At 34.2% G+C, this 19871-nt stretch overlaps 3 protein-coding genes across 4 annotated transcripts; all 3 read left to right on the forward strand.

The window, feature by feature from the left end:
• The first annotated feature begins 914 nt into the window (after positions 1–914).
• Positions 915–6767, forward strand: LOC128550678 (carbohydrate sulfotransferase 4-like). Of its 2 annotated transcripts, none has more exons than XM_053530188.1 (4): positions 915–1169; positions 2423–2581; positions 2995–3220; positions 3975–6767. In XM_053530188.1, the coding sequence occupies exons 2-4, from the start codon at positions 2449–2451 to the stop codon at positions 4786–4788; spliced, it is 1173 nt and encodes a 390-aa protein (XP_053386163.1). In that variant the 5' UTR covers positions 915–1169; positions 2423–2448; the 3' UTR covers positions 4789–6767. The 2 variants fall into 2 exon arrangements, with proteins under 2 accessions (XP_053386163.1, XP_053386162.1); XM_053530187.1 differs by lacking the exon at positions 915–1169 and adding an exon at positions 1201–1520.
• Positions 6768–8301: 1534 nt separating this feature from the next.
• Positions 8302–14105, forward strand: LOC128550786 (uncharacterized). The gene is made up of 3 exons (XM_053530554.1): positions 8302–9351; positions 10605–10809; positions 12423–14105. The coding sequence occupies exons 1-3, from the start codon at positions 9225–9227 to the stop codon at positions 13117–13119; spliced, it is 1029 nt and encodes a 342-aa protein (XP_053386529.1). The 5' UTR covers positions 8302–9224; the 3' UTR covers positions 13120–14105.
• A 126-nt stretch (positions 14106–14231) lies between these two features.
• On the forward strand, positions 14232–18704 carry LOC128550778 (uncharacterized). The gene is made up of 4 exons (XM_053530528.1): positions 14232–15167; positions 15791–15956; positions 16518–16743; positions 17658–18704. Exons 2-4 carry the CDS (start codon positions 15812–15814, stop codon positions 18460–18462), a joined length of 1176 nt encoding a protein of 391 aa, XP_053386503.1. The 5' UTR covers positions 14232–15167; positions 15791–15811; the 3' UTR covers positions 18463–18704.
• Positions 18705–19871: the final 1167 nt, after the last annotated feature.

Genomic DNA, 19871 nt, shown 5'->3' on the forward strand with positions numbered 1-19871 from the left:
GTAAAACTTTTCAGTCTGATCAGTTTTCAATATTATATTTACTTTTTCCGAACCCTATACCTTTTCATAAGTACAGCACCTGCGAGACGGTAGTATGATATGATTTTACTGTGAAAACTATACATATACGATAATACCGGTTCGCCTCTGCGAGACGGAAGAATGATATGATTTTACTGTGAAAACTATACATATAATTATACGATAATACCTGTTCGCCTCTGCGAATCGGTAGTGTGATATGATTTTAATGTGAAAACTATACATATACGATAATACCGGTTCGCCTCTGCGAATCGGTAGTGTGATATGATTTTAATGTGAAAACTATACATATACGATAATACCGGTTCGCCTCTGCGAATCGGTAGTGTGATATGAGTTTACTGTGAAAACTAGTAAAAAGTCATTTCAAAAACTGGAATTGCATGGTTCCTGCTTCTTCTTTCATTACAAATATGGTCGGCGACGAAACATTAAAAGGCGAAGTGACCAAACGAATGGGACGTACAATCTATAATCCGTCGCGTTCATTGATAGCAAACAGTGTTTAACGGCTTTAAAAGGTAACGAATAAACATTAAGTATATTTAATGCTGCAGAAGAGATCATATTGTGGTTTTGCTTCTGATTTAGAACCAAACGAGGTGCATTTTAGCTCTATCAAAACCCCGCACTTTCGTAAGTGGCTTAGGATGAAAAGAGAGTATTTCTAAAACGATACATAGAATTCAACGTTAGTTATTGAAATGTCTAGACCAGATCGCAAAAGCGAAGCAGATCAAAAACGACTATTTCGAAATTCTGACCGGTATTAAGAAGGTTTAGAAACTTTTAGAAGATTTTATTGTTAGTAGGCATTACATTTTAAGTCCAAAAAGCTATTTTACCATTTTGATGATGTTGTTTTGTTTTTTCAGTCATAAACCTTTTATGAAACGTAGGGCTATTTGTAACAGCAACTATTACATGTTACACATGTACAGATTATAATGAAAAGTAATTGATTAGGTTGGTCCAGGAGAAATGGAAATCGTTATGAGAAATTGAGAATGTGTAACTTATTAAAAGAAAACATGCCACAATGCAACATATGTGAGGTTTTTGTGAGACTAGCATTGATTCATGAGTGGTGAAGTAAAATCAATACTTGTTGATATGCCCTTCTCGTAAGTATCTAAACATATTTTACTAAAATATAGATTTTAAATACAAATATATCGCGAGACAATTCTGCTCATTTTGCGATTCATTGAATTAGTGGACACTTGTGGTATACAGAATAAATGACTCGCAATATGTTTAACCTTAGCTACACTAACGTAAAATTGTTTTAAAGTTTCATACCTTTCAGTGATTATATTTTGTTTTCTTAATCATAAATATAAATTATTAACTTAAACATTGAGTTTAAATGCAGACAATGTGCAGTAAGGAAAGACTGTATACTATTGGTCTTATAATTAGTGAAAAACTACGTGTTAAAGCAAACGAATGGAAAAATGGAATACACAGATGGAGTACGTATATATGTTTTTCAGATAAATGTTTGTTGATGAAAATATGAGTTTTATTAACTAGCTAAGGCGTCCATTGGAAATACATGTTTCTGGGCTTTATCATGGGTTTGACAAGAAACACTTGTAATCTGTTTAAGACTTCATAGGTTTTCAGTATTGTCCTGTTAGGACCGAAGGACAATATGTATGAAATTATTTTAAAATCTAGACAGCTGTTTTTTTTGACAAGAAAAATCCTAATAGATTCTAATAAATTCCAAATAAAATCTCTCTATGGGCCATGTTACTAAACAAAGAGGAATTTGGTAGAATATCACACATATAGTAATTTAGAGAAATTATTCTAAACTAGGACTAGCGGTTTTAAAGGCGAAGGTATTTACAGTTTCTTTATATCTATATAAGAAAAAAACAAGACCAAATAAACATGACTTGAAGGAATTCGATAGAGGGTCAGAGCCATATGTTGAAAACTAGCATTTACCCCTCGCGATCATTCTTTTTAACAAATTTACCTGGCAATAGAGCCACCAATTATTTTTTTTAGAATTTGGCAAGCAGTGTCTGAGAAAAGACTTTTACATGTTTTTTCTTTTAATTGCCATCACTGTCAGATTTATTTATAGAAGACCTAAATTTGAAGGAATATCAAAGGGGCCACAAAAGACGTTTTTCTGTGAGGTTTGGTTGACATTGGCTTAGCAGTATAACAGGAGATAATCTTTAAATAGATTGTGGATGATGGACGTCCAACGATTGGAAAAGCTCCTCATAATCACTTGGTGCTCAGCTAAAGTAAAGAAATACTAGAATAAAGCCATTTACTTACTAACTACGCAGTTCAATCTGTTATACTGGAAATATATAATTGTATTGTTAATGGTATTAACTTTCTTCAACAGGACTATATTTATGGCATTATCTACGAATGTCTTCGTACAGTTTATGTTGGTATATGTGGCAACAGACAATGGCAATGAAAACTAGGTCAAGGTTGATAGTTCTAGTGTTTGCCCTCGGTTTTACACATATGGCGATAGACTATATTTATACAAATGAAGGTATGTATTTTCAACATTTATACGTTGTGGATGACATATATATTACCTCGGAAGACCGCCCGCTTAACTCGAAAGGGAGAGTGCCGATCTACGGATCCCCTGGTGGGGTATATGTTCTCCGTGACGATTTGATAAAAGACATTGTGTCTGAAATCATTCGTCCTCCACATTTGTTTACGACTTCGGCTTTGAGGCTATGCATTATTTTTTATCTTGTTATGTTATTATTATTTTTCTTAACAACGAAGTGCTCATATCAAGCTGGAAGTTGTAGGTTTTCTTCAGAGCCAAAACAGAAATAAACATGAAACGAAATAATGCAAACCTCACATCGGATCCCCATATACACATAATGACAAGTCGAAAAACTTGTTATATCTATCAAAAAGGTCATGTTTGTTTATCATTTTCAGATGATCTCTACGTATATTCTGACAAGGAGGAGCTGCAGTTAGAAAAAGCTGAATTGTCTGCCACATTTGTGATGATTGTTGGCTATGCTCGTTCTGGATCATCGTGGCTGGGCGAGATACTGAGTGAAGCAGAAGAAAGCTTTTACATGTTCGAACCGATGCAGAGACCATTGGCAGAGGGTTATTACACATCGAATTTAGTATGTTTCAATAACAATAGCTACAGGTAAATGATTTTTTATAGTACGTTCATACTTTCCTTTAACACTATGTATGGCTTGTATCAATTGATATGTGGCCATTAGAAACTTCTCCTTTTCGTAAATGAAACCTACTGGATTACTCCTCAAGACAATTTACGCGATCAACAAATAATTTAAAACTCATCCATTAGCAAAGACATGTTTTTGAACGGCGCTAGCGCAAACTGCAACTCTAAAATCTGAGACGTATATACGTGTAAATAATATGAATACATTTATGATCGACTCTACGTATTCTGTCCTCTGACCTACATTTGCAAATATAATTGATTTTTTTATAATTGAGCGCCACAGTAATCCAGATCAGTGTACAGCTCTCTTCACATCCATGCTGTTCCTTTATCAATTTCAACACTTTTGTGCAACTGATAAGGTAACACTGTGGATTTAGATCAGACTGTAGGCTGATTTAGATCCATTCTGGTCTCAAAGGCCTACGTTGATTTTCTCACAGCGGGGCTTGTAATTTTGTTAACACTTACACAATGCCAATTGTAATATCAGAAAAGTTCGCGTGACAAAAATAATTACGAAATTTATGTAAAAATGTCTAAAAAACACGAGGTTTTATCTTCAAGCATTCCGTAATATCTCCAGTAAAAGTTATAACTTACTCGAAATAATCAATAAGGCAGAATGAGCTAAAATTAATACCTCACGAATATTTCTAGGTTTACATTATCAGATCGAATAAGATATATTGCTTTCTTATTGCAGAAAACCATTGTCACTGATGGAGAGACATGACTTTATGATAACAACGATTCATAGAGTGTTCACCTGTCAGTTTTCAAAACTCCATTTATTTTCTCAAGAGATTTTGGTGAGACACCAAGTACGAATGCACCCAGGCACTTTTACACATTGTAAAGACTTTAATTCGTATACATCGTATTTCTGTATCAAAGAGTTGGAAAGAATATGTATGTCCAAGACTCATCGCATTGTAAAAACGATAAGGGTAACAATGGAACTTGTAAGTAATATGATAGAGTTATGGCCTAATTTGAAAGTCGTTCACTTAGTACGAGATCCCCGTGCAATGACATATTCACGGATGCGAGGGGCGGATTTCCAGATGGCCGTAAGCTCTGTGATTCATTCGGCTGATATGTGTACAAGAATGTATGAGGATATAAAATATGACTGGTATATCCAGAGGAAATATCCAGGCCGGCTTATAATCGTTTCATACGAGGCGCTTGCCGATTCTCCTTACGCTGCCACCGGATATGTTTATGACTTTCTTAATATTCTCTTTAGAGAGAAAACATGGTTTTGGGTGTACAACAGTATGAGAAATAAAAATGAGAGTGAAACCCACTATTATGCCACAGTGCGATTCAATTCAACCAAAGTTGCTAATCGATGGCGGACTAATATAGACTATCATAAATCCCAGGAGGTTGATCTTTCGTGCGCGCACGTTTATAAGGCTCTTGGTTATATTCCTTTAAAATCAGAAGAAGACCTTCGCTCTGAAACAATTCGAACCCGGAAAAAAGTTGATAGAATCGAAGGCTATCTGTAATACGAATTTTATATAAGGATCTGACTGGAAAATGTACGAAGAGAAGAGTAATTACAGATTAGGTTTAGCTTCATTAGGAACTATATCCGGCTAGATGTGTTTAATGAATTAAGGTAAAACGACGTAACCGCTGTATAGAGAGGAGGAAACTACAATCTACAGGATATGTTTCAATTACACAGAAACACGATTTACCATAGTATGCCTGAGTTCAATTCCATATCGTATACCATTTGTTATAGATGGGATCAACAAACTTTGGTCATATTCTTATGTTCAGACCAACATATTATTAAAATCATTCCAGTCAGAGTAAGGATATGTACCTGAGGAAGCCGATCTGCCATGTTCTTCCAATTGTAAATTTAGTTGTTTTTTTCTGAATTACTGTATGTGTCATTGCTTTTGATAGTAGGTCTATTTTAATCTAGGAAGACGGTATCCATAGGGATGATTATTATAAGATAACAATAAGCTATAGAGTTAAATATCAATTAGATGGTAATAAAATATTCATAATATATTAACAATAAAGTAACATTTGAGGTGGTAACAATACTGTAGAATATCGATAAAATTGTAACGATAAAGTGTGTAAAAGTAGAGTTAAATATGAACAGGATAAAATTAATAAGATGTAACAATGGAGAACAATATCTTTAAGATGGTAACAATAGAGTAAAATATCAAAACCTCGTAACAAAATGGTATATTAACCACCCATAATGTGTAACAATATCGTAAATGACGTACGTGACGTGTATCCAGATAGAGCAAAATGTCAATAAACTGGTAACAATGGAGTTAATTATCCATCAGGTATATCAATGGAATATAAAATCCATAAGCTGGTAACATAACCACTAGGAAGTAACAAATAGTGTAGAATATCCATAGAGCAAAACGTCCGTGACTTGTTACCAATTAATAATGGAATAAAATGTCAATAAGATGGTAACAATACAATAAAATATCCATCAGGTATATCACTGGAGTAGAATATCCATAACATGGTAACAACAAAGTAAAATATCCATTAGGAAGTAACACTACCAAAGTAAAATAGTCATAAGGTGTAGTAGCAGATTAAAATATCAACAAAGTGGTTACCGTAACAAAATTGTAAAATATCCGTAATGTGGTAACAGAGTAGAGTAAAATAGCCAGAAGAAAGTAACAACAGAGTAAAACAACGCTAAGGTACAGCATCTATGTAATGCAATATTTTCATCAGGTTTTAACGATAAGGAAAATATTCAAAAGGTGTTACAACAGGGCAAAATATCGATAAGGGGTCAGAAATAGAATAAGATATCCATAGGTACATTATCCACAAGAAATAACAATGGAGTAAAATGTACATGAGGTGGTAACAATAGTGATATGCTCATCTAGATACCAGATGCGAATAGAAAATTGGTACGACCTTGCCTATCATTTAGTCGTTTGTATGTAGATACTTGGATGAAATGAAAGTGTTAAAATGGTCTTACTCTTTTTGCATCTAGATTCCTAAGTGGGAAACTTTGAGATAAGACTTATTGGATGGTTTTGACAATGGGAATTTCGTTTCGTCTGTTAAAATATTTTATTTTATTCATTTTATTAGATTGTTTATATAATGTTAACGGTAATTGATCATTTTGTTTGGGATGCATGCATTTTCTGTGTTTACTGTTTGAATTGTTAAACGCTTTATTAGGAATCGATACTGAACACACACGTGTCTAGTATATGATACATATTTTTCAGCGGCCATGAGCTTGAATAGTTATTACCGAATATGCTACATAATATGGTATGCCACTTACCACAAAATATGAGATGACAGCCACAAGACATTCTTGTCAGGACAATAATTTGACATATCTTTGAAATGGTTTTCATTTCCTATCTGGATAATGATAAAAATATACATTTGTAATGTAATTATTATGTACTTTCTTTGATGCAGTGTCATTAAAATTTATATATCGTAATGCGTGTGTCTTTTTTTCTCTTTTTGTTGACCATTTGTTAATATATGTTGCCATTTCTGAATCCAGTACTTGTTAATCCGGGTGTAGTATACGTGTATATTTGTAAATTGTTACAAAGGTAACATGCTTAGAAACGTTACATTCACAGCGTTAAGTAAATGGCTGTATAGTTATAGCAATGAAAGCATAATTAATATACCGGTATACAATGTAAGATGTTATTGTTGGTATATGATCTGCTCCAGTTTAAGTTGTTTAATGATGTTTATATAAACCCGTGAGTTAAAGGGAAAGGCAATGTTGTTCTCATGATAATTCTATCTTCTAGGACTCTTTAATCAGTTAAAGTAGTGAAAGAATTTTCAAAATCGGCTTAAAAAATGAGACAGTTATGAGCATTTAAATATTTGATGAAAATTGCGGCCACTTTGTTTCCATGGCAACAAAAAAAATAACATGGCGGATTTATCAACATTTAGATACGTATTTGAATTGTGTTTACTTATTTCTGTAAAATAATTTCTCCACTTTTTCCAGTTATAATGAAAGAAATTACCATGTTTTAAATCTTACACTCACGAAATATATAAAATAAATCTATTCAAAAGGTTATTTGCTAAATAAAAAATTCAGCAGTATGTAAATGACGTCATTAACACACTAAAATGGCTGCCTCCATGATCGGCCATTTTCTTAAATCTCAAACAGCCATATCTTTTTCAATTGTTGCTCGATTTTAAAAATTCTTTCAGCGGTATGAAATGATTGAGATTAGCTTCCATATGACATTAACTTATTATCAGGCTTTCCCTGCCTTTTAATGTGTACAGCAGTCTTTGCGTTTTTGACACAAACAATGTATTTAATTATACGCCTAATCACCACCGAGATTCCGTATAACCATGTAAGCTTGTTTATAGAACACTTTAGGTATTTGAATTCAACGCCTCGAGTAAGGCTCCAATCATGCAATTGAGCCATGCCATGAGAAAACCAACATAGTTGGTTTGCGACCAGCATGGATCCAGACCAGCCTGCGCATCCGCGCAGTCTGGTCAGGCTCCATGCTGTTCGCTTTTAAAGCCTATTGGAATTGGAGAAACTGTTAGCGAACAGGATGGATCCTGACCAGACTGCGCGGATGCGCAGGCTGGTCTGGATCCATGCTGGTCGCACACCCACTATGTTGGTTTTCCCATGGCACGGCTCAATTATGTTTTCATTTTTACTCATGATTATGCGTATATAGAGCACAATGCACTTGTTGACTTTTGAAAGACTATATTAAACAGTACATCATTTCGGGCATATTTTTATCATAACTGTTTCCCTTTGTTTCCTTTTAAAAATGGAAATAAGAAGTTTGGTTGAGAACAAAATCGGTCGGGAAAATCGAGCAATTAAAAACACAGCTATATAATTTCTGAAAAACGTGTTGTATGCATACATTTACTTGTTGGTTGTTGATCAATTCTTAAATCAATTCTTGTCCACATACATATTCTTCGCCGTTACAGTGTATCTTAGTGAATGGCTTATTTGTATCGGATACAAATTCTAACGAAGAGTTAATTGACAGCGAACCAAATATTAATGCTACTAATTCGTGCAAAAATGTAACAGAGGTTTAATTTCATAATTTACATGGCAGTTGATTTGTATGAAAAACCATTGTAAATGTTCAGTTCATGTAAATATACAAATCTGTGCCATGATTTGTCCGCTTTCGTTATTTCTCTGTTTACAGTTTAGATATGTTTAACTGAAAGTGTTTGTGGATATTACTTATTCTTACTCCACAAAATGAGCAGCGATTTACATGTAGATTATCAATTTGGTAAAGACATTGGAGTTATTATGACACACGGGAATATTCTTGAGTTACTAGTACATATGCACGTGTAGAAGTAAACCTCGCTAATATCATATCAAAGCAACGGTGTTGGTTTGTTTTTTGGAAAGACGAACTCACTTCCATTTAGGCTGATAACAATTATTCTACTTTTAATTTATTTCGTATAGTTCTTTGAATAGGCAACAAACCAGAACAAAGCAACATGTCTTTAAGCTCTAAGCACTTCTTTCAGTTTACTAGTGGTTAGTTTTTCAGGAATATTTTTTTTTTTATTTTTTTGCAGAATACTATAAAGTTAAAGTTACTCAAAACGTTTTTAATCAAAGGAAACGAATACAGTTAAAGTTGTGCAAAAGACCACCCCTCTGAACAGAGACCTCTCGCATTAAAGACCACTGGTTTTGTTTTCTATTTTAACATTTACAGTGTCGTTTAACCTGTGATTAAGGACCACCTGCCAATAAAGACTTCTTTTAATGCCACATGGGTGATCTTTAAAGACTGGTTTGACTGTTCATGCTTTTACCGTAATGATATCCCTTTTCAATGAAAAGGCTTCACTTTGTTGAAGATAACACACAATTATTGATATTTCATACGAAATGCGCTCTAAAGACACAGGCGGGTATTCCAAAGGAGGCGGAAAGAGAAGACGTCTGAATGTTGTTCTTTCAATGTTTGTTATTGCTATCTCATTCCTGATTTTCGAATACAGTCTGTCAAATAATGGTAAGTATTTTGAAATATATTTAGTCACATTTCGTAATGTCGGACATTTTTATGCCCCCGAAGGTGGACAATCATACTAAAATCGCACTGTCTATCCGTCCGTGTGTGTGTCTGTGCGTGCGTGCGTCCGTGTAAATTCTTTTCCGGGCTGTAACTATGCCATCCAAACGGATTTTAAAATAACTTGGCATAAATTTTCACCATAATGAGACGACGTGTCATGCGCAAGACTCAGAACCCTACCTCAAAGGTCAAGGTCACACTTAGAGGTTAAAAGTTAAGAGGGTCTGTTTCGTGTTTGGTTCATAACTCTGCCATCAATGAAGGTGTTTTGAAATGACTTGGCATAAATGTTTACCATAATGAGACGCCGTGTCAGGCGCAAGACCCAGACCCCTAGCTTCAAGGTCAAGGTCACACTTAGAAGTCAAATGTTTACAAGGTCTGTTTCGTGTCCGGTCCATAAATCTGCCATTGATGAAGGGCTTTTAAAATTACTTGGCATAAATTTTCCTTATACATGTATTGAGATTATGCATCATGCGCAAGACTCAGAACCCTACCTCAAAGGTCAAGGTCACACTTAGAGGTTAAAAGTTAAGAGGGTCTGTTTCGTGTTTGGTTCATAACTCTGCCATCAATGAATGTGTTTTGAAATGACTTGGCATAAATGTTTACCATAATGAGACGCCGTGTCAGGCGCAAGACCCAGACCCCTACCTCCAAGGTCAAGATCACTCTTAGAAGTCAAAGATATTTCTTGTCTTGTCAATAACTCTGCCATTTATCAAGGGATTTGAAAATAATTTGACACATACGTTAACCATATTGAGAAAGTGTGTCACGCTTATGAACCGGGTCTCTTGGGTCAAGGTCAAGGTCACGATTATTTTTTTGCGCAGACAACTGTAGCATTCTTGGGCATGCTTCGGGGGCATCTGTCACCAATAGTGACAGCTCTTGTTATGTATATTGAGGTAAAATATTTCCATCTAAATACTTCTGATACTGTAAACAGAAGCTAAAATTATTATATGTTCTGCAATGAATAAATTTTGATCATACCTATGCAAAATAAAGAAAATCTACCGTTGGAATAAATAAAACAATCAATAAAAGCTGTCAATTTTGCATTTTGATTAGTCTGTCTCTATTTCTATAGTTTCATTACATATGTGACATAATCTGATGGGATTTCTGTCTATTATCGTTTAAGATTGTTATCATTCTAGATACATTTTATATGTTGTCAGACAAGGACGAAGTGCAACTGCGTGAATCGGATAAACCTGCAACATTAGTGCTTCTAGTGGGTTACAGCGACTCTGCCTCCGTCTGGTCACGAGATGTTGTGAGTTATGCTCAGGAAAGCTTTTACGTGTCTGAACCACTGAAGATGCTGTTACCTGATGGCTATTACAAGAAACATTTGGTCTGCTTTAATAACAACACCTGTCGGTAATAAGTATTTATTATAACGTTGTCATATTTTGTTAAAAAATATCGAGTACTCTTCTGCTGGACCCCTAACACTTGTATACGAATTAAGCTGAGTCTACAATAATTATTTTCTTGAACACTGATTTTCAATTAATCAAGTTCTGTTTTCAAATTATATTTAGTCAAAAATCACTATATTTTTTACAAACTTAGTAATGGTAAAACAAGATCCGTGCAGTCAAAATGGCAAAAGATTGGTTTGAATTCAATTGTATGTTTCACTTTGTGTTTCACTTCAATAGTTTTGATAGAAGAAAATAAAAAGAAAAACTAGGTAATCATTGTTGCATGACCTTTTTGTAAGTCCGATTAATCTGTGGTCAATGATGGCACATTCTAAAGGATTTTAGGAGATCTTTGAACTGTCTAAGAAGAAAACTATGGGGATGTGGTGACAAAACATACGTGCGAGAAAAAACAACTATTAAACATCTTATGGAAGACGTTTAGACTTAATAATCTTATATAATTACAAACCGTTCTGCGTGACATTCTTATTTGTATCATTCTAACAGCATGTGCTTGCTTTCGAAGTAGTATTGTGGTATAAAGATGTTTTGGCTTAGAAATACAGTAAAACCTGTCTTAAGCAGCCAGCCAAGGGAGTGGGAAAAAGTGGTGGCTTACTGCAAGTGGCTGCTTAATGCAGGTAATTAATATAATGAATGACCATTTTGTGAAATGAAACACTGGCTGCTTAAGACAGGTTGGTTGCTTAGTAGAGGTGACCGCTAAAGCAGGTTTTACTGTACACGCTATATAAGACAACTATATTTTGGTAATAATAACACCAACCGCGTGCAATATTTGGCTCTGTAATTTCCCCCATATTATATATAAAGTTTATTACGTATAATAGTCAAGTACTGCTCATGTATATGCTGTATTAAGTCAAGCAATAAGTAAATACAGAGTAAATAAAATGTGCTTGAAAGTGTGTTAATGTTTTTTAACATTATAACAGTTATTTTAGACGCTAATGTTGCCTTTATTTGAAATGTGGCTGCCAATTTTTTTTCAAAATGAATTAAAAAAAAATATAAATATGTTGTTAAATTCTATTTTCGATAACTATTTCCTCTTAAATTTATCAAAGGTTTTGATATTGATGTATATAATAGAACGTTTGTTTGAACTGATTGGTTTTGGTTACCTCCTTTTATGGCTCTAACTGTGAATGTTAATGTATATTACTGAAAATAGCAAACAATTATGTATATCATCTGTTTGGACAGCTGTATTTAACATGAAATTAAAAGCCGTATGGAACTTTCACAAATATAAATGGTGAGCCGTATTATGGACACCGTGCATGTTACGTATTTGTACGACGAAAAAGGCTGGTTGCCACAATATTTTAAAGTACTTTTGATGTATGTCTTAATTTCTTACTGGGTATTTAGAATACCATGCGGCCTTGTAGATAAAGTCCATGAGTATGTTTTTAGAAGGGTTTAAATGATCTAATTTTATTTGCTTCTATAGATTGGTGTCAGATATAGTTCAAAAGACATTTTGTATATTTTTATTGCAAGATATTTTTGTCACGTTTCTATTTCCATTTTTTCCAGACCACCTCAGTCTCAAACAGAACAAGAAGAGTTTGTAATTCACACCTTCTATAGGCTATTTACTTGCAAGTTCTCAAACCTTCACCCAGAATCTATGCAGAACATTCTAGAAATGTATCATAACAGAGTACCTTTCCAGTACTGTAGTAGCGAACCCTCATGGAAATCAGCGGAATGTATCGAAGAGATGGAACGATTATGCAGGTCAAAGACACATCGTGTTATAATGACAATACAATTATCAATGGAAATTGTAAATAATATGATGGAACTATGGTCAAACTTGAAAATAGTCCATATAGTCCAGGATCCTCGCGCAGTAATACATGAAACAGAATATTCTACAACGGATAACGATGTTAAGAGCTATTCATCTAACTTATGTTCCTGGATGAATGATGATGTACAATTTGTTCGTCGTTTACAAACAAAGTATCCAAGGAGACTGAAACTCGTGTCATTAGAGGCTTTGGCAGAATCCCCATTCTCCGCAGCGGGTTATCTATATGAATTTCTGGACATGTTTCTCTATACGGAAAAGGTTTGGTTCTGGGTGTATACTAACATTCAAAACATGGTTAAAAGAGATTTCTATAAAATGTCCCGTTTTAATTTGACAAGAGGTGCACATCGACGGCGAAGACATTTGAGTTTTCAAACGGTTGAGGTAATGGATAAATTTTGCAGAGATACCTAGTGTATTCTTGGTTAAGTTGCTTTGTACACAAGTAATGCCTAAAAGCCTTAAAGGTATCATTTAAACAAATAACAAAAAAGCATTTTAGACATTCATTATATTGTTACTTGGTGGTTGGGCTGGGTGGTTTTACGAATATCCATGCACTAAAATTTGCAAACGTGTTGTACATTATAACAACAGTATACAGTGAAACCTGTAGAAAGCAGCCAGTCAGGGAACAAACACATTCAGGCTGCTTAAGGCATGTGACTTTTTGTAACAAGATTGATATTAGAACAATACATCAATTGAGGCTGAGTGGCTGCTCGGGGCATGCTACTCCCTATCATAGGTTACATCTATGACAAGTTTAACTGGACAGAAGTTCTTCGTTTATTTATGTCATTTTTAACACACATCATAGATTTAAGGCATTTTTCTGATTTAATGGCAATCTTATTTTTTACTCTAACTATATATTAGGTGGGCCGGTGGTCTAGTGGTAACACGCTTGCTGTGAATCTAGAGGTCCGGGGTTCGAATCCCGTTCCAGGCACTGGAAATTTCTGAGATGTTCTTGGGTGTCTCCCACCTCACTAGAGGACTGTACTGGTTCTTCCTAGGAAAGACGGCGTCGCGTGTATCGGTGCTATACACCGGGCACGTTAAAGAACCAGACTGTCTATTCGAAAAATGCTAGATAAGTTAGCCGGACACGTCTGTATCTAAAAATTCTCTCTGTCTGTTTTGGGGGCTTTATCTCACTCTGTCCCTCTGGTCAGATCGCTCTGTGTCTGTACCAGTAGAGGATGATTTCGCGCCCTGTGTGGCTGCAGTTGCTATAAAGCGCCTTTGAACGTGTTTGTCATGAAAAGGGCGCTATATAAATCTGTTAAAATAATATTATTATTATCATTATCATTATTGTTATTATCATTATTATTATTATTATTATTATTATTATCATTATTATTATTATTATAAAACCAGATTTATATCGCGCCCTTTTCATAATAAACACGTTCAAAGGCGCTTTAAATAGACACAGATCGCGGAAATCATACTCTACTAGTACAGACACAAAGCGCTCTGACCAGAGCGACAGAATAAGATAAAGCCCCCAGAACAGATAGAGAGAAATCCTTTTAAAGATATAGGCTTGTCCGGCTAACTATATCTTATTTCTACTTATCGAGTATTTTTATTATTTATTTACGTTTTAGTTAATTAGTTAATTCGTAATCATATTTCTGTGTATTTGTTTGTATGATATTCCTTTTACTTCCATTGTTGCTGTTTACTGAAATAAATATTTTGTAAGTTTGTTGTTCAAAATCATAAATTTTGTACAAGTTTTACCAGATGCATATTATGTAATTTATGCATTTCGTTTAAGTCATAAAAACTGTTGCAGTTGCAGCAGACATTTGTCAGTAGAATTTGACTATGGACATAGGAGATGGCAGCAATATTGATAACCACCATGAAGTATGAATCAAAATATGACTGAAAAAAAATCTCTAACAAGAAACAAATTAGAAATAATTACAGACAAAAGTAAAGAAAACCTTTAACTCAAGCTGTAAGATACGAAACAGAAAAACAATCAACAAGAAACTATATGGCTGAGTTTCAAGCAGTCTAACACATTAATTGAACATATGTGACGAGGCAACATATGCGTATCATGCTCATTTGAAACAGTTGTATCAGTATTCATTGATTGTTATTGTGTATCAAATCATATTTTCTTTACAACCTCGACATACCATTAAACATGAAGTAAAGAAAACGTTAGAAATCAATGGTATTAATTTTGATATAGACAAAACATGAGGTATAAATATGGAAAGTAAGGAATATGGTGATTTTCGTTCGGTACTCTAAAGACACGGCACACAACAGTTAAAGTGGTAAAAGTGTCATGGAAAAAAATTCGTGTAGATCTTTAAGCGACTCCTTCTTTTATCTTGTCGCAAAAGGCTTGTCCATGGAAACGAAATCAAAACTATATCACTAAAGAGGTACCAATGATGGTGTAATCTTGCCAAGAATTTCTTAAACAGGTGGGTTTTTCTCTATTATATTATTATCTAATATATGAAAATTAATTAGCATTGTATTCAATTCATTTCGTGGTCTGTCTTTTCTCTGTTTTGAACACTGTATTATTATTAATGTTATAAACTTTTCACAGCGATCATTTTCTTCTTTGTTATTATTACATGTTTCACAAATGTGATATTCGTTTGCGTCAAAAGCTATTATTTCATTAAACACGGGAACAAAATGTATATTGAACATGTGTCAAGGTGGGAAAATACCTACCGCAATATCTGTTAACGACATCTCTTTTGAACAATATGCTGTTAGAAATGGCGAATATTTCATTTCAATCTAGGCCAGTTATTAAACTGTTACTGCTCTCTTTACAGGAAACCTAAATGCATTGTTACAAAGTTCATTCTTTCTCGAAGACACGGGGCTTCGAGAACATGTATACCCCGAATAGCTTCATCTTTATTGCCGGATGTATTTTGTCTGTAACAGATAAATCAAACTCTCGTAAAGACTATTTACATTTTAACTAGAAATATGTAATGAATCTGTTTTTACGAATGTGACATGCACTGATAATTATAACGGTTTCTGTAGTCATTTATACGCTTTTTCTATTCTTTAAAAACAGGTTAACTAAAGTAAGACCCAAATGTATTCTCGACGGTTTTCCAACGGTTTATACAGCTACAAACAAAGAAGTGGAAGACGAACGTCTACAAAAGCAAAACTGATAGTGTTGGTACTTGTTTTTCTCGCAACACATTTAATCCTTAAATACTTCTTCCCTAGTGATGGTAAGTAATTCTATAGATCTATACCTCCTGCTGATGTTATGGAGTTATTGTTTTACAAAATAGCCTGTGTTCATATAGTTAAAATCGACTCACAAAGCAGTATGTGTTCTCTTCGGTGAAACGAAACCTGGTCCACAATATGGTACAGCCAAGTCTTACTCCTGCTTACATGACCTGAAAATTATAAAATGTACATGTGTATCAAAATTTATAAACTCAAGGTCATGTTACATTTTGTTTATATATGTATTCAAACTAGAAACAGCATTATTTACAATGTGTGCCTAGAAATCTGTCAACCAGAAAGAATTGCCCAATAAAACCTACATAAACATGGATTACTCTTTCCTTATTTCACAATTGCGATCTACTTTTTGCTATCATCTCCTTCCGCTTGTTTAATACGTTCTTGTAAATTATTGACATACAATTCTTCAATATGATTTTAACATTCTGGAAAACGATAGGTAATAAATTTACTTCAGTCCTGGAATAGTTCGCAAACTAGCTTTACAACACGCCAATCTTCCGTTTCTTTCTTAAAATAAATTTTCATTTCAGAACGTTTGTATATATACAACGATGTTGATGAACTAAAGATAGAAAAATCATTGACAAATCCTACTTTTGTGATAATTGTGAGCTATAGACGTGCTGGTTCTTTTCTGATAAGCGGCCTGTTGAGCCATGCAGACGAAAGCTTTTACATGCCTGACCCATTAGAGGTATTGCTACCAAAGGGATATTACAAGGAAAATCTGGTTTGCTTTGAAAACAGCACGTATCGGTAAGAATTTTACTTCTTTTACGCAATACGGTCAATTTTCTGTTACTGATGCGTCTGAAGAGCAGTTACATTTTTTACAATTTCTTATTTTGTCTTGTCCTGTTTGATCAATGTGTCTGTACAAAAGAATTGCGCTCAAGGCTTTTCTAGTGTTTTACTTTCCGTAAACTCATTCACATCGATGGATCTTCGTATAGATTTTATTAGTAAAGATGTCTGTTACCCTTGTTTCAGTGTTGTTTTTTTATACAGGCTGAACATTAAGGTTTCAAAACTAGGATGATGCGTGCTATATGCAATTTAACTTCTAGTCTCAATGGATCGAATTAATATTGCAGTATATCTCAACATGTGACCATCTAATTTAAACTAAAATTGTACTCATGTCACAATATATGTTTTGTTTAACGCCACATCGATACAATTATAGATCTTATAACGAATTTCCAGATACTCATGTTGGTGCCCCTCCGCGCATTATTTTATCACGGGTGGGCACCTGGGTAGAACAATGGAACCTCTGTCAGCCGGTTTGATGGCTTCCTCACACGAAGAATTCAATGCCCCGAGCAAAGCTCGAACCCACATCGGTGAGGAGCAAGTGATTTGAAGTCAGTAACCTTAACCACTCGGTCACGGAGGCCCCTAATGTCACAATAGATTACCTTTCTTTACATGTTGTTTCTAACGTTATGTCAAATCCAAAGAAACAAATATGTTATAACGCAGATAAAGAGTGCACATTTTGAAGAAAAAAAAACACAATAAAGTTGATGGCTTCTAATGTAAGTGATAAAGAGTTTTGTTTAAAGAAATATATTTATACACTATATTGCGACTCCATTTGAAGCTTTTAATAAATAGCAATTACATACAGCTGAAATTGTTAGTTTGCATTCTTTTGTATTTTGTAGAAGACCCATGTCACTCGTAGAAAGACACGACTTCATGCTCACGGCAATTCACAGGCTATTTACCTGCCAGTTTGCTAAATTACACCCGCTGTCAAAAGCGGCATTAGTGAGAAATACACTTCATGTTTATAAGAAAGTGATCTTTCAGCACTGTAATGAAACCAGATCTGCTTCTCTGCCAGAGTGCATCGAGGAACTGGAAGAACTATGTAAGTCTAGAACTCATCGAATAGTGACTACAACACGTTTATCAATGGAAACTGTGATAGATATGATGGAATATTGGCCAAATTTGAAGGCAATCCATATTGTTAGAGATCCGCGTGGAATAGTTCACTCGCGGTTAAAAGTAGAAAGAAATTTACAACTAGCTTTCAATGTTGAAAACCATTCCCAGGAGTTATGCTCAAGAATATATGAAGATATAAAGTTTGACTGGTACATTCAAAGGAAATACACAGAAAGGATCCGTCTGATGTCATACGAGGCTTTTGTCGAGACCCCGTATCCTGGAACGAGTTATATGTACGATTTCCTAAACATGCTTTACACCGACAAAATTTGGTACAGGGTATACCATGCTACTCACGAGAAAGAAAATGTTGGTTGGAGCTACAACTCAACAAGAGTTGCGTATTGCTGGCGAAATCATCTAGAATTTCAAACTGTACAGATAATAGATCATTCCTGTCATGACGTATACAGAATCTTCGGATATGTTGAAATGCATTCGGTTGAAGATATCCGTTCCCTTAGAGTGCAATCAAGACGTAAAATCGACTTTTCCCTTAACGGATTTTTATAACATTGGAATAAAACGATTGGTATAATTTGTTCAAGACAAAATTTCACAGTTTTGTTAAATGGGAACTAGCGGATCATGTGGTTTTAGATATAGTGCGACAATTTATCATGTACTATTATTCAAATCACATATTTCCCTTGCAGAAATATCATCTTTAATGGTTGGAAAGAAAGTAGAACTGACGATCACATTCTAAAATCGCATAATGTGTTACTGCTAGATTTATGGCCTTATCTGTGACTGCTAATCTGAACTTTACACTGATATATTTACTTAGAGTTAGATAACTGCTTTATAGCAACTTTAGATGTATAATACTTACTCTATTCAACGATGCATATGTTTACTTAGCCTAGTGAAACAGCTAGGCATTACATTTTATAATGCCTGGTGATTCTAACCACACCTTAAGGTAGTTCTGCACGTTTGATAAACCGGAAGTGATGGCGTAACGTCATTTAGCCGGAAAACGTAGAATAAAGCCTAGATTCGGCGTACGTGAAATGAAACTCATTTTATGAATTAAATGACAACCGTGGAGTTAATTTAATTTAAATGCAATGTTACTTTATTTCTAAAGTCAAAATATGATAGAAACTATGACACGTTAAATAATATTCAAAATTAATGTCTTAAATTGGCGTGAAATGTCCGGTTCACTTTAATCATGTCAAACACTCAAAATAAGTACACGACATATACATTTTATTATCACCAATCATAGATCATGTGTTTATTTACACTGTGAGAAGTTTCATCAAAATCTACATTGTGGAAAAAAATTCTATTCGCGAAATGTTATGAAATTATGATTTTCCCATAGACCCCCATTGTGAAATATTGCATGATGTCCAAATTTTTCAAAATGATCTAGCAAAAAATCAAGCACACGACCCTATCATTTTTATTTGCTGAATTTTCTATGTATATTCTGAAGTTTCGAAAAATCAAAGTTTAAATAAATTCTACATTGTAGAAAAAAGTTCGATCCAAACGTGCAGAACTACCTTAAGTATTACTAGATATTAATCATGTTTCTTATTTGAGATATTTCTTTGTTTATTTGATAACCGTATTGAAATCATATTAGCCAGCTCAAATACTACTGGATTCGTGTTTTGGAATAATATATTTAGCTACCTTGATTAAAATTACACTTGCTAGCTTAAAATTACTAGATAACTGGATTTAGTTTGTATTTGTTAGCTTAACAAATACTAGATAAGTGGATGAATATGATATTTGGTAGTGTAACTTGGTTTAAATCATGCGTTAGTTTAAATATAACAATATCACTAAATTAATGCCATTTTTAGCATACATATTGATCCCTTTAGCATACATATTGAAGTGCTGACATGGCAGCGTTAGATAATTGCTGACGTTTACCTAGAATTAAACATTTTAAG

Source organism: Mercenaria mercenaria, chromosome 18, assembly GCF_021730395.1.
Source record: "Mercenaria mercenaria strain notata chromosome 18, MADL_Memer_1, whole genome shotgun sequence".
NCBI lineage: Eukaryota > Metazoa > Mollusca > Bivalvia > Venerida > Veneridae > Mercenaria > Mercenaria mercenaria.

What these genes read in the sequence shown, in the direction of transcription:
- LOC128550778 (XM_053530528.1), top strand. Translation starts at nt 15,812, where the DNA reads ATGTATTCTCGACGGTTTTCCAACGGTTTATACAGCTACAAACAAAGA. An exon ending in ATACTTCTTCCCTAGTGATG is followed by an intron (nt 15,957 to 16,517) that starts GTAAGTAATTCT and finishes TTTTCATTTCAG; the next exon opens with AACGTTTGTATATATACAAC. An exon ending in TTTGAAAACAGCACGTATCG is followed by an intron (nt 16,744 to 17,657) that starts GTAAGAATTTTA and finishes TGTATTTTGTAG; the next exon opens with AAGACCCATGTCACTCGTAG.
- LOC128550786 (XM_053530554.1), top strand. Translation starts at nt 9,225, where the DNA reads ATGCGCTCTAAAGACACAGGCGGGTATTCCAAAGGAGGCGGAAAGAGA. An exon ending in ATACAGTCTGTCAAATAATG is followed by an intron (nt 9,352 to 10,604) that starts GTAAGTATTTTG and finishes ATATGTTGTCAG; the next exon opens with ACAAGGACGAAGTGCAACTG. An exon ending in TTTAATAACAACACCTGTCG is followed by an intron (nt 10,810 to 12,422) that starts GTAATAAGTATT and finishes CATTTTTTCCAG; the next exon opens with ACCACCTCAGTCTCAAACAG.
- LOC128550678 (XM_053530187.1), top strand. Translation starts at nt 1,415, where the DNA reads ATGCAGACAATGTGCAGTAAGGAAAGACTGTATACTATTGGTCTTATA. An exon ending in CTATATTTATACAAATGAAG is followed by an intron (nt 2,582 to 2,994) that starts GTATGTATTTTC and finishes TATCATTTTCAG; the next exon opens with ATGATCTCTACGTATATTCT. An exon ending in TTCAATAACAATAGCTACAG is followed by an intron (nt 3,221 to 3,974) that starts GTAAATGATTTT and finishes TTCTTATTGCAG; the next exon opens with AAAACCATTGTCACTGATGG.